The sequence below is a fragment of the Trachypithecus francoisi genome, unplaced genomic scaffold (genome assembly GCF_009764315.1).
Source record: "Trachypithecus francoisi isolate TF-2019V2 unplaced genomic scaffold, Tfra_2.0 Lachesis_group0, whole genome shotgun sequence".
NCBI classification, from domain to species: domain Eukaryota; kingdom Metazoa; phylum Chordata; class Mammalia; order Primates; family Cercopithecidae; genus Trachypithecus; species Trachypithecus francoisi.
This window is the reverse complement of record NW_022681453.1, coordinates 151,831,576-151,844,930: the sequence shown is the minus strand read 5'-3', so window position 1 is coordinate 151,844,930 and position 13,355 is coordinate 151,831,576. Positions and strand designations below refer to the sequence as shown.

Here is a 13,355-nt window from a genome sequence, read left to right as displayed (position 1 = left end):
ATACATAATATGAGATTTACCATTTTACCTATTTTATGTGTACAATTCAGTGGCAGTAAGTCCATTCACAACGTTGTGCAACCATCACCACTGTTTCTAAAACTCTCATCACCCCAAAGAGAAGCTCTGTAACAATTAGGAAATCATTCCCCATTCCTTCCTCACCCCATCCCTTATAGCCCCTATTCTATTATCAGTCTCTCTACATTTGCCTATTCCAGGTAGATCATATATAAGTAGAATTATACAGTATTTGTTCTTTTCTATTTGGCTTACTTCACTTAGTGCAATGTTTTCTAGATTGGTCCATGTTGTAGCATGTATCAGAACTTTATTCCATTTTATGGCTGAACAATATTTCACTGTATTTATATACTACATATTGTTTATCACTTCATCTGTTGGTACACACTTGGGTTGTTTCTACCCTTTGGTTATTGTGATTACTGCTGCTTTAATATTGGTGTGAAGTATCTGTTTGAGTCTTTGTTTTCAATTTTTTTTAGGTATATACCTAGGAGTGGAACTGCTGGGTCATATAGTAATTCTATGTTTAACTTTTTGAGGAACTGGCAAACTGTTTTCCACAGTCATTGCACAATTTTACATTTCTACCAACAATGTATGAAGGTTCCAATTTTTCCAAATCCTCACCAGCACTTATCTTCCTTTTTTAGAAATTATCACCATTCTAGTGGGTGTGAAGTGGTATCTCATTATGGTTTTAATTTGCAATTCCCTAATTACTAATGACATTGAGCATCTTTGTGTGTGCTTACCGACCATCTGTATATTACTCAAGTCCTTTGTCCATTTATTAACTGAGTTGTTGTTTTCTTGTTGTTGAATTGTAGGAATTATTTACATATTCTAGATATTAATCCCTTACTAGGGATTAGGGATTAATATGTTACATGCTTCGAGGTTACAGTTTGCAAATATTTTTCTCCCATTCCATGAGTTGTCTTTTCACTCTGTTGATAGGGTCCTGTTTTTTACCTTTATTAATGGAAATTGCAACATTTACCTAGATCATGAGCATGTTACTTCTCTTCCCTTTAGAAATCCAAATGGTCACCATTATCAAGAGTACAAATCAGAGGAGTGATTTCCTATTGTTTTAGTCCTCCATCTTGGATGAAATTACAAACCAAACCTACCAAGACACACACCTTCCATGTTACATGCTGCAGGTGGTTTTCTGAAGTCTAACTGCACATTAGATATCAATGACTAAAGTTTTTCAGACATATTTTTAAAATATAATTTGCAAATTACATCAAATTAATTTTAACATAGCTTACTTATTATTTATAATTAAATTTAGGGTAATTTTTCTCCTTTGGAGAGTTCTAATAGTTAAGAAAACTGAAAAATTAATCATCATAAACAGATGAAAAAGGCCGGGCGCGGTGGCTCAAGCCTGTAATCCCAGCACTTTGGGAGGCCGAGACGGGCGGATCACAAGGTCAGGAGATTGAGACCATCCTGGCTAACATGGTGAAACCCCGTCTCTACTAAAAAATACAAAAAACTAGCCGGGCGAGGTGGCGGCGCCTGTAGTCCCAGCTACTCGGGAGGCTGAGGCAGGAGAATGGCGGGAACCCGGGAGGCGGAGCTTGCAGTGAGCTGAGATCCGGCCACTGCACTCCAGCCTGGGCGACAGAGCGAAACTCCGTCTCAAAAAATAAATAAATAAATAAACAAACAGATGAAAAAACAAATGTCCTTTGATATATAAAGTCCAATTTATCTATTTTTTGTTTCGTTAACTGTGCTTTCGATGTCATTTAAGGAATCACTGCCAAATCCAAAGTCATGATGATGATTTTCTCCTGTTTTCTTCTAGGAGTTTTTAGTTTAGAGTTAAAGCTTTTACATTTAGGTCTTTGATGCATTTTGGGGTTCATTTTTGTAAATAGTATTAGGTAAGGGTCCAATTTAATTCTTATGCATGTGAATGTTCAGTTTTCCCAGCACCATTTGTTGAAAAAACTATTCTTTTTCCACTGGCTGGTTTTAGCACCTTTGTCAAAGATCAGATTGTGTTTGATAAAGATAAAATCTACTGATATATAATTCTTCAGACCCATTCTACAATAACACATACTTACACACTTAAATCTAATGTTCAATCACTGGTTTCAGCAAATATTTATAAGGCTATTTGTACCAGGAGTTGGGTACACAGCTATGAACAGACACACATAGATAGCACTTTTGCTCTTACGACTGTATTTTCTAGCAGGGAATTTAAACAAATAATCAAATATCAGTTGCTCACTTACAGCCGGAATATGTCCTATAAAGGATAAATAGAGGTGCCATGAGAGTATTCAACAGATGGCCCCTGTGTGGTGGTCAGGGAAGGCTTGAGAAATGACAATGGATCTTAGCTCTGAAGGATGAGAAGGAATCAGAAGAATGAACATTCCCAACAAAATGTGCTATATGTTCAAAGGTCCTAGAGCAAGATGAAGCATGTCTTAGAAGAACTGAAAGGCTAGTGTGACTGAAGAACAATGAGGGGGAGAGAGAAAATCACAAGATGAAAGTGACCTCATTAATTTATAACATGGAACCAGACAATCTAGAATACTGATTTTCAAGTAATAGCATATATTCTAATATTCACTCAGCATTGACTTGGGTTTATCTCTATCAACAATACAAGGAAAAATGAAGGAAAAGTGTAAATGGCAATATTGTAAATTAATTGTCTTAAACCCTTCTAACACTTTACACCATTCTGTGGCTCTTAATATATTTTATGTCATAAGTAGTTGGTATAACTCACTAATGTAAGTATCAAATACTACAATAAAAATCTGTTTTGAGGTGTTGGAGAGGATGTGGAGAAATAGGAACACTTTTACACTGTTGGTGGGATTGTAAACTAGTTCAACCATTATGGAAAACAGTATGGCGATTCCTCAAGGATCTAGAACTAGATGTACCATATGACCCAGCCATCCCACTACTGGGTATATACCCAAAGGATTATAAATTACTCTACTACAAAGACACATGCACACGTATGTTTATTGTGGCACTATTCACAATAGCAAAGACTTGGAATCAACCCAAGTGTCCATCTGTGACAGACTGGATTAAGAAAATGTGGCACATATACACCATGGAATACTATGCAGCCATAAAAAAGGATGAGTTTGCGTCCTTTGTAGGGACATGGATGCAGCTGGAAACCATCATTCTTAGCAAACTATCACAAGAAGAGAAAACCAAACACCGCATGTTCTCACTCATAGGTGGGAACTGAACAATGAGATCACTTGGACTCGGGAAGGGGAACATCACACACTGGGGCCTATCATGGGGAGGGGGGAGGAGGGAGGGATTGCATTGGGGAGTTATACATGATATAAACGTCATGCACATGTACCCTAGAACTTAAAGTATAATAAAAAAAAAAAAGAATTAAAAAAAAAAAATCTGTTTTGTACAATGGGAATATAGAGTAATTTGTGTACCTACATAATGAGATTGTAAATTAGGGCTGGTACTCTTATTCATCTGTATACGCAGTGCAGCCCCCAGCACGGTGCATTACTCCCTGTGAGCCCTCAAACAGTTAAGAGTGAATCCCGGTTCCTGTGACTCACAGTTTTTGTTGCTAATTGGCACACACCCTGATCTGAAGTTAGCTGGCAGAAATCTCCCTCAACAGACACAGTGACTAAAGAAACAAAACAGCTCACGATTTTTTTTTTTTTAGAACAAAAGGAATTTAAAAGAACCAAAATGGAAGCGATATCAGTTAGAGTTATTTTAGAAAGCAGGCTAAACACACCACTTTTGGAATATATTGGGAAAAAAGCTTAACCTGAAGAACATGAAGAAAGTTCAAAGACTGAAAAAAGTTAGTAAGTTTCCTGGTCCCTAAAGGGGGGATGGGGGAGAGACAAGGAGAAAAACAGAAACAAAGTTCAAAGTTTTAGACCTCCTGACAGCAACTGTGAGGAAAATAATGTTTCTACGGCCATGAGGACAGAAATGCACCATAGATGCAGGAGGGAAAAAACAACAAGCTGGGAGGAGGAGCTGCTGGCCAGGATTGGAACGAACAATAGGTTTTTCCACAGCGTCTAGTCTGTCTCCCCTTTTCTCTCACAAATGAACAAGAAGTGCTTCTGGCTGGCCCTGCGTTGTGCCCATCTGTGTTGTGTCCCCGCTGTTTGCTAGGGCTCTTGTGGAATCTGTCAGCATCATACACCACATTGGCTCCCTGGGGCCCAATGAGCAGAATAGGCTCCATTATTTTAATGTAAAAGAAGCACAAAGTCTTTCAGTTATTTTTCAAAAAATATCCACTATTGCAGTTTCCACAAGCAAAGAATGTTACCAAAACTCATGAAAGAATACAAACATTTCAAAAAAGGAAAAAGGACAGCCAAGATAAAAAAACTCACAGTGAATTGTTTTCCGCAGAAGACGTATCCTTCTACAACAACAACAACACCAGTAAGGAAAGTGAACTGTCTTGAAATCTAACTTTTCTATACCTTCTAACAGTGATGTATAGTCCTAGCATCAGCCAAAAATTTGCTTCCTAATATTCTGACCTTCCTGTTATGAGTGATATGGTAGCCAGGTCCTGATGAAAGCAATCACGGGGGCCAATGGCCAAGTAAATGTGACACATCCAATCAGTTCTTTCCCTGAGAACACTCTTCCCTCCACTTTCATCCATCCACTTCCCAGATTAGCGTTGGTCCTGCTTTGCTGGCTTTTTCTTCCCTGACTCACTTTAAATTTGGTGGGGGGAACCCACAGTCCAAATCCTTAGCTTGCTTTTCTTTTCTTCACATAATCTCTACCAGAGAACACATTATTTTTTGAGACTTCATCTACACCAATGGTTCCAAACTGGGGGTGTCCCCAGGGGACATTTAGCAATGTTTTGAGACATTTGTGGTTGGTACAAATGGTGGTGAGGTGGGCTGGGGTGCTACTGACATCTAGTGGGTAGAGGCCAGGGATGCTGCTAAACATCTGCAACACCACAGGACAGTCCCCACCACATGAATGATTTAGCTCAAAATGTCAACAGTGTCACTAAGATTAGATACCTTATGTGTACAGGTAAATTGAATTCATTCATCCCTTCATCTGACAATATACTACTATTTAAGATTTATTTAAGATTTGCCATAACCAAGGACAGTGCTGGGAGGTGGAGTAGGCACAGAAGAACTGTAGATGTAGGCATCAATCTGAGATGCATTATGCCGTGAAAAAAAAGAGTACTGGGCCGAGCATGGTGGGTCACGCCTGTAATCCCAGCGCTTTGGGACACCAAGGCAGGCAGATCACTTGAGGCTCAGAGTTCAAGAGCAGCCTAGGCAACGTGGTGAGCCTCCATTTCTATAAAAATTTTAAAAATTAGCCAGCCATAGTGTGGTACACACCTATAGTCCTAGCTACTTGGGAGGCTGACGTGGGAGGATCCCTTGATCCCAGGAGTTTGAAGCTGCAGTGAGCTATGATCATGCCACTGTACTCCAGCCTGGGTAGCAAAGTGAAGACCTCGTCCCCCAAAAATGAAAATAAAAAGAAACTATCTGATGGAGATATGCTATGCCTCAGTCCAAATTAAACCAATGTTCTAGTCACCTCTGAGATATCTCCACATTTACATGTCCAAAACCAAACATTTTATCATTTCTCCTTCTACCTACTCTACTACCCAACCCATTCCTCCTTATATTCTCTATGATTTCTATCAAACGGCCCAAACATCAGGGCCAGCAGTATTGGTAAATTCAAATTTCTTCTTCTTGCCTAATACTGAATTAGAAGCCAAGTCCTTGTGAATTCACCCTGATTATATTTTTCAGATTCATCTTTTCTCCCTCTGCTCACTTTTCTTTCCCACTGCCCAAACTCAAGATGTCCTTTAGAGCCTGATGCTTTAACAAAGACACATTTTACAGTGGTGTGTGTGGGTACGTGGTGGGGGTGTTTAGGAGGAGGGAATGTGGGTGTGTGTTTAAACCAAGAAACAGAGAAATACATGCTAGCTGGGGGAGGTGGCTGAGGTGGGAGAATTGCTTGACCCCAGGAATTGGAGACCAGCTTGGTAATATGGTGAAACCCCGTCTCTACAAAAAAACAAAAAAATTAGCCAGGCATAGTGGAGTACACTTGTAGTCCCAGCTACTCGGGAGGCTAAGGCAAGAGGATCACCTGAGCCTGGGAAGTTGAGGCTATAGTGAGCTGTAATCATGCCACTACACTCCAGCCTGGGGGACAGAATAAGACCCTGTCTTAGGAAAAAATAAAAAGAAAGAAACATGTCGAAGGCAATATGGGGATAGTGTAAAGAACACATGCTTCTGAGTCAAAAAGACAATTTAGAATCTTGGCTCTATTTGCTCACTGAGCAACCTTGAACAACTTATTTCTCTGTAAAAACAGGTATGATGCCTAAACTGTAAGTTTGTTGTAAGGATAACGGAACTTGGGACTGTCACAGGTGTTTACTATATAGTAGCTATTATGATATTATAACAGTGTTTAGTGTATATATGTCTCATATGCCATAGACAAATATTAAATTTAGAGTAGACTGAAAATATAAACCATAAGCACAGTACTGTATTTCTGAAATTTGTGAGCTTCCTCTGACTCTTTAGGTATAAGTTAATGTTTTAGATCTTCAATCTAGGCTTGTTTGAAAGCTAACTTACCCGAAAGAAAGAAATGGATAATTTTAATGACAGTAAATCTTTTTGTGGTTATTATTTTACATAAATCAAGCTCAAATGACATGCAGCGAGCATATAAGCCAGAAAGCAGGCCTATTTCATCCCTCTTAACCAAACAAAACTATTCTCAATTCACAAAGTTAAAACTCCCCAGAGATTTCATAACAGTGTACTCACTGTGGCATGAACCCAGCAGTGGGGTGCTTATCACGAAATGTACTTACTTGTTCCACGTAATAAAAGTTCCTCTCTGTGTTGAAATGCCAAGACCAACAATTTGATTCATCTGTATTCCTGCAGCTAAAAGTAAAGATGGATAAAATACATGTTTTAAAGCCAGTGATATTTTTCTTTACAATATTATAATATGGAAAAAAAAATCCAATGTAATCTTTAAGAAAAATACCTGGGTTTAGCATTCTAACAGAACAACTGGAATTAATAAATAAAGCATTACTAAGATGATTCTGCAGAATTTTTTTTTTTTACTTGAAGAAAACAAAGGTTGTTTCTTGTTTTTGGTTTTACTGTTTTTTGTTTTGAGACAAAGTGTCACTCTGTTGCCCAGACTGGAGTGCAGTGGCACAATCTTGGCTCACTGCAACCTCTGCCTCCTGGGTTCAAGCAATTCTCATGCCTCAGCCTCCCAAGTAGCTGGGATTACAGGCGTGCACCACCATGCCTGGCTAATTTTTTGTATTTTTAGTAGAGATGGGGTTTCACCATGTTGGCCAGCCTGGTCTCAAATTCCTGACCCTGGGTGATCCACCTACCTTGGCCTCTCAAAGTGCTGGGATTACAGGTGTGAGCCACTGTGCCTGGCCTTAAAGGTTGTTTCTTAATAATAAACTAGCTTTTTTTGTTTTAGGTGTTGGGAAAAAAACAAATACTATGCAAAGTACGTCAGATTTATTTTTTCTTGGTAATAATAAGATTGGATCTTAATGTAAGCAATGGTCAATCACAATAGAAGCTGGTTAATGACAATAAAGGAAAATTCTCAAGGAAAATAGTATAATTACTGAAGCTGAGACCTTATTTTCAACAAAACTGATGCCAGGATGCAAATAAAAATATTGACTTTTTGGTCCAAATATCTTAAAATATAGCAACTCGAGTATTTTTTGTGATATTCTTTAAAAATCTATTTATCCCACTGGGAAAATCTGGGACAACTTCAATTTGAGCACTGAGGAAAACACATCAACCCCCATATAGTATTCTAAAGTTATTCAACCTGAATCTAACTGGGAGGAAACAATCAGACAACCTCAAAACGAGAGACACTCTACTAAACTGGCTTGTACTTTTGAAAACTGTCATAAGAATGTGCTCTAGATGAAAGGAGCCTAAGCCGACTGACAGCTAAATGCAGCGCCTCCTCTTTGGCTGGGTTCTAGATTGAAAAAATAAGGTTTTTTGTTTTTTGTTTTCACTAAGACAAGAGAGAATATTGAAGACAGAGTATTAGAAAACAATACTGTGTTAATGTTATACTTCCTGAGTGTGATAATTGCATTGTGGTTATAGGAGAAAATACTCCTTTCCTATGGTTCAGAAAGAAAAAAGTTTGCAGAAAATGGTAAACATTATCAAATAATGTTTGAATCTACAAGAAAGGTATACAAGAGTTTACGGTACTATTCTTGCAACTTTTGTATAGACTTTGAAATATTTCAAACCAAAAAGATGAGAAGAAGCAATTCAACCAGAAAAATGAAGTAAAAGATCTTTTAGAATTTACATTTGCAAGTAATCTTTGCCATGTTCTCAAGCAAGGTTGCCATTTCAATGTTTTGAGATGTTTTCAATGTTTAAGAATGTTTCTAACATTCTTAAAGAACTAAGACTTAGACGATAGCTTTGGCCAGGAGAGCACTTTATGTCAAGTGACCAGAAAAATACAAAAACTTATTTTACAATAAAAATAACTCAGTTGTAAACTCATGAGAGTAGAAACTATACACTGTAACTTTTGTTTATAATCCTCTAGTATTTTGTGCCTAACAGGAAATCAGAACAGCACTAGCTATAACCTGGAATGAGGAAATGGTGAGCATTTACATTACAGCTGAAAAGAGACAAACCAGAGGACACAGCAGATGTTACTTTTCCCTGACAAAGGAGCTCACTGTGAATTACAAATTTCCCTTGAAAAATACTGGGAAACAAATCCCCATAAAATACTACATATATATACACACACACATACATATATAAATTAGGAACACCACAACTACAGAAGCCTGAGGAAAACTCTTATTACAAAAAAAATAAAGATTATTGTTATTTTTATAAATTCAATTACCTTTGACTGCTTCTTTTATTACGGCAACAAATTGAATCCAAAGAACATCAGGATCAATTTCTACCCAGCCAATTTGAGGATAAAGATTTTCTACCTATTGAGGAAAAGAAGATTTAGTAAAAACAGCATTAGATCAAGTCAATAGTATGGGTATTTGAGTCTCAAAACTACTGGTGAAAATAATTAATATGATTTTATTATCTAATTAATTTTTATTAAAATTGTAAAAAACACATATATGAAATAACAAAGGACTATATGCCAACATCAAAATAGCAGTGACTCATGAGTTCACAGAAGATTTTAGCTTTGTTTATCTCTACTTTTATTTTCTAAGTTTTCTACAAGGTATGTTTCTAAAATAAGAAAAAATGCTTTTAAAAACTAAAAATAAATTTTTAGAAAAGTGAATTCCAGGCCGGGCGCGGTGGCTCAAGCCTGTAATCCCAGCACTTTGGGAGGCCGAGGTGGGCGGATCACGAGGGCAGGAGATCGAGACCCTCCTGGCTAACACGGTGAAACCCCGTCTCTACTAAAAATACAAAAAAAAAAAACTAGCCGGGCGCGGTGGCGGGCGCCTGTAGTCCCAGCTACTCGGAGGCTGAGGCGGGAGAATGGCGTGAACCCGGGAGGCGGAGCTTGTAGTGAGCTGAGATCCGGCCACTGCACTCCAGCCTGGGCGACAGAGCGAGACTCCGTCTCAAAAAAAAAAAAAAAGAAAAGTGAATTCCAGTTCAGACCATGATAGAGTAAGCACACTGCACCCTGTCTCTTCCACTAAATACAAATATAACACGTGGACAGAATCCATGGAGCAGCTATTGTGGACTTTTAAAAAGTATATTGCAGCAGGTGGACTGCAGGAAGTAGATAAGAATTCAGGTACCATGGAACTGGTGGTGAGTTTCCCATTTTTCTTCTGAAATCCCCTGGCTTAGACTCAAGACATCCTGAAAACCAGAACTGGGAACTAGGGCACAGAGGAAGCGCCAGAAGCAGCTCTACTGTTTTGGCTCAAAGAATGAGAACGCGAACTCCTAACACTCAGAGGAAATGGGAGATCTCCCATTTTTCTTTTTTCCCTTGTCTCCATACTTTTGTACCCACACAATCCTGCAGCAGTGGCAGCAGCAGTTAATAAGTGGTATCAGTGCGTCTCAACAGGTACCTAAAATCCTGAGGAAGGTGAAACTTCCTCTCCAATCAGACGAGCGGTGATCCAAGAGGGTGTGGTCAACCCTATGGCATTTTTCTCTGTGTGTTTCCGCAGCCTAACCCCAGACGCACCCAGCCGAATGGGGTAAGAAAAGCCCCAGCTTTTTGGCCAGGAACCACAAGGGGAGGTTCAGAGAATCAAAAAGTACCAGGGCCGTCTCAGAAACGGAGGAGCTTGGAAAAGATACCACAGAAAGTTGTGTATGAACTCTTAGGCTCACCCCAAAGCTGCACTCGTATGGATGTAATCCTAAACATTATACCAAAGATATTAAGAACACAACTAAAGGACAGACCACTGCCCAGGTCCCAGACTAACTACTAGGTTGCACACACACAGGGCAGATCCAAATAGTACTGCCAAGATTTTGAAAACAAATCTGACACTGAAACTGCAGTCCACAGAAGACTTAATTTGTAGCCTGAACCCAACTGCAATAAATACCTGCCAGAAGAAAAACAACAAAATTCCTCATAGGATTTATAAAACCCCCAGGGTCTTTTAACATAATATTCAAAATTTCTGAATACAATCCAAAACTACAAAGTATATGAAGAACCTGAAAAATCTAACTCATACTGGAAAAGATAATCAAGAAATGCCAATGCCAAGATGACACAGATATCTGACAAACAGTCTAAAGCAGCTATTAGGAAAATACTCCAAGAGGAGTGAATACACTTGCAACAAATGGAAAGACAAAGTCTCAGCAAAGGTAACTGCAGTAATCATTTAACTACATATGTGTATATCAAGGTCAGTATATCAAGACATCATGAAGAATGCCTTAAATATATCCCATTTTAAAAAGAAAGAAAAGAAATTCATGAAAGACGTAAAAAAGAAAATTTTAGAATTGAAAAATGTACTGATCAAAATTTAAAACTTACTAGATGGGCTCAATAGCAGAAGGGAGACAGAAGAAAATGAATAAACTTTAAGACAGATCAACAGAAATTATCTGCACAACAGAAAGAAAAAAGATTGGAGAAAAAAAAAGAACAAAGCCCCAGGGACATACCAAAGGTCTAATATTTATTTAATCAGAGGTCTCCAAAGATGAAAAGAAAGAGTTCAGAGCAGAAAAAAAAAAATTACTTGAGGGAAGTAACAGTGCTAAAAGCTGCCCAAGCTCAGGGAAACCTATATATTCAAGAGGCTCAGAAAACCTTTACTAAATGAACCCAAAGCATTACACACCCAGATATCATAATTAAAATGCGGAAAACTAAAAGCAAAAAAAAAAGTTTGAAACCAGAAACTTCACATATACAGAACAAAAATTTAAATGACTGTGGATTTCTCATCAGTACCATGAAAGCCAGAAATAAGTGGCTCAACATTTACAGTACGCTAAAAGAACTGCCATCCCATATTTCTATAACAAAATCCCAACAGGATTTTTTGTACATTCTAAAATTTATATTAGGCAAAAACACTAAAATAGCCAAAACAATGTTGAAACAGAATAAAGTCAGAGAGGAAAAAAAAGAATAAAGTTAGAGGCACACTACCCAATTTCAAGACTTACTATAAAGCTACAGTAATCAAAATAGTATGCTATTGGCATAAAAACTGACACATAGATCAATGGAACAGAATAGAGAGTCCAGAGATAGACTCACAAATATGACTAGTTGATTTTCAACAAAAGTACAGAGGCAATTCCATGGAGAAAAGATAGTTTTTTCAACAAATGGCGTAACAAGTGGACATCCACATAAAAAAAAAAAAAAAAAAATCAGGCCAGGCATGGTGGCTCACGCCTGTAATCCCAGCACTTTGGGAGGCCAAGGCGGGCAGACTGCCTGAGCTCAGGTGTTCGCAACCAGCTTGGGCAACACAGTGAAACCCCATCTCTACTAAAAAAAAAAAAAAAATAGCCGGCGTGGCAGCAGCACCTGTAGTCCCAGCTACTCATGAGGCTGAGGCAGGAGAACTGCTTGACCCCGGAAGGCGCAGGTTGCAATGAGCCAAGATCCAACCACTGCACTCCAGCCTGGGCAACAGAGCAAGGCTCCATCTCAAAAAAAAAAAAAAAAAAAAAAATTCAACCTCAACCCAAACTTTACAACTTACAAAAATTAACTCAAAATGGATCAAGATCTAAATGTAAAATGTAAAACTATAAAATGTTTAGAAGAGGCCGGGCGCGGTGGCTCAAGCCTGTAATCTCAGCACTTTGGGAGGCCGAGACGGGCGGATCACGAGGTCAAGAGTTCGAGACTATCCTGGCTAACACGGTGAAACCCTGTCTCTACTAAAAAATACAAAAAAAGCTAGCCGGGCGAGGTGGCGGGCGCCTGTAGTCCCAGCTACTTGGGAGGCTGAGGCAGGAGAATGGCGTAAACCCGGGAGGCGGAGCTTTCAGTGAGCTGAGATCCGGCCACTGCACTCCAGCCCGGGCGACAGAGCGAGACTCCGTCTCAAAAAAAAAAAATGTTTAGAAGAAAACGCAAGAGAAAATCCTTGTGACTTGGTGTTAGGCAAAGAGTTCACCAAAAGTATAATTCATATAACAAAAAATTGATAAATTGGACTTCATCAAAGTTAAAAACACTTGTTCTGCAAAAGATACTGTTAAGAAAATAAAAAGACAAAAGTACAGACTGGTAGAAAATATGTGCAAATCACATATCCAACACAGGATATATCCAGAATATATATAAATATATCCAGAATATAGAAAAAAAAATTTCAAAACTCAACAGTAAGAAAACAAAGAACTCAATTTAAAAATGGGCAAAAGACTTCAAGCACTCCAACAAAGAAAACATATGGATTACAAATATGTACATGAAGACAGATATTCAGCATCATTAGCCATTAGAGAAATGCAAGTCAAATCAAATAAGTTGTTTTTTTTTTTTTTTTTTTAATTTTTTTTTTTGAGACGGAGTCTCGCTCGGTCACCCAGGCTGGAGTGCAGTGGCCGGATCTCAGCTCACTGCAAGCTCCGCCTCCCGAGTTCACGCCATTCTCCTGCCTCAGCCTCCGGGGTAGCTGGGACTACAGGCGCCGCCACCTCGCCGGGCTAGTTTTTTGTATTTTTTTTTAGTAGAGACGGGGTTTCACCGTGTTAGCCAGGATGGTCTCGAACTCC

At 38.6% G+C, this 13,355-nt stretch overlaps 1 protein-coding gene across 3 annotated transcripts in view; it reads right to left on the bottom strand.

Annotated features, from left to right (window-relative positions):
* The window catches only part of GK5 (glycerol kinase 5), a 68,880-nt gene that overhangs the window by 48,501 nt on the left and 7,024 nt on the right, over positions 1-13,355 (bottom strand). For all 3 annotated transcript variants that reach the window (XM_033212431.1, XM_033212429.1, XM_033212432.1), the window contains exons 2-3: positions 9,037-9,130; positions 6,953-7,028 (exon numbers count right to left, since the gene is read on the bottom strand). In XM_033212431.1, the coding sequence (XP_033068322.1) occupies positions 6,953-7,014 (62 nt within the window). In that variant the 5' untranslated portion in view covers positions 7,015-7,028; positions 9,037-9,130. The remainder of the gene's footprint in view (positions 1-6,952; positions 7,029-9,036; positions 9,131-13,355) is intronic.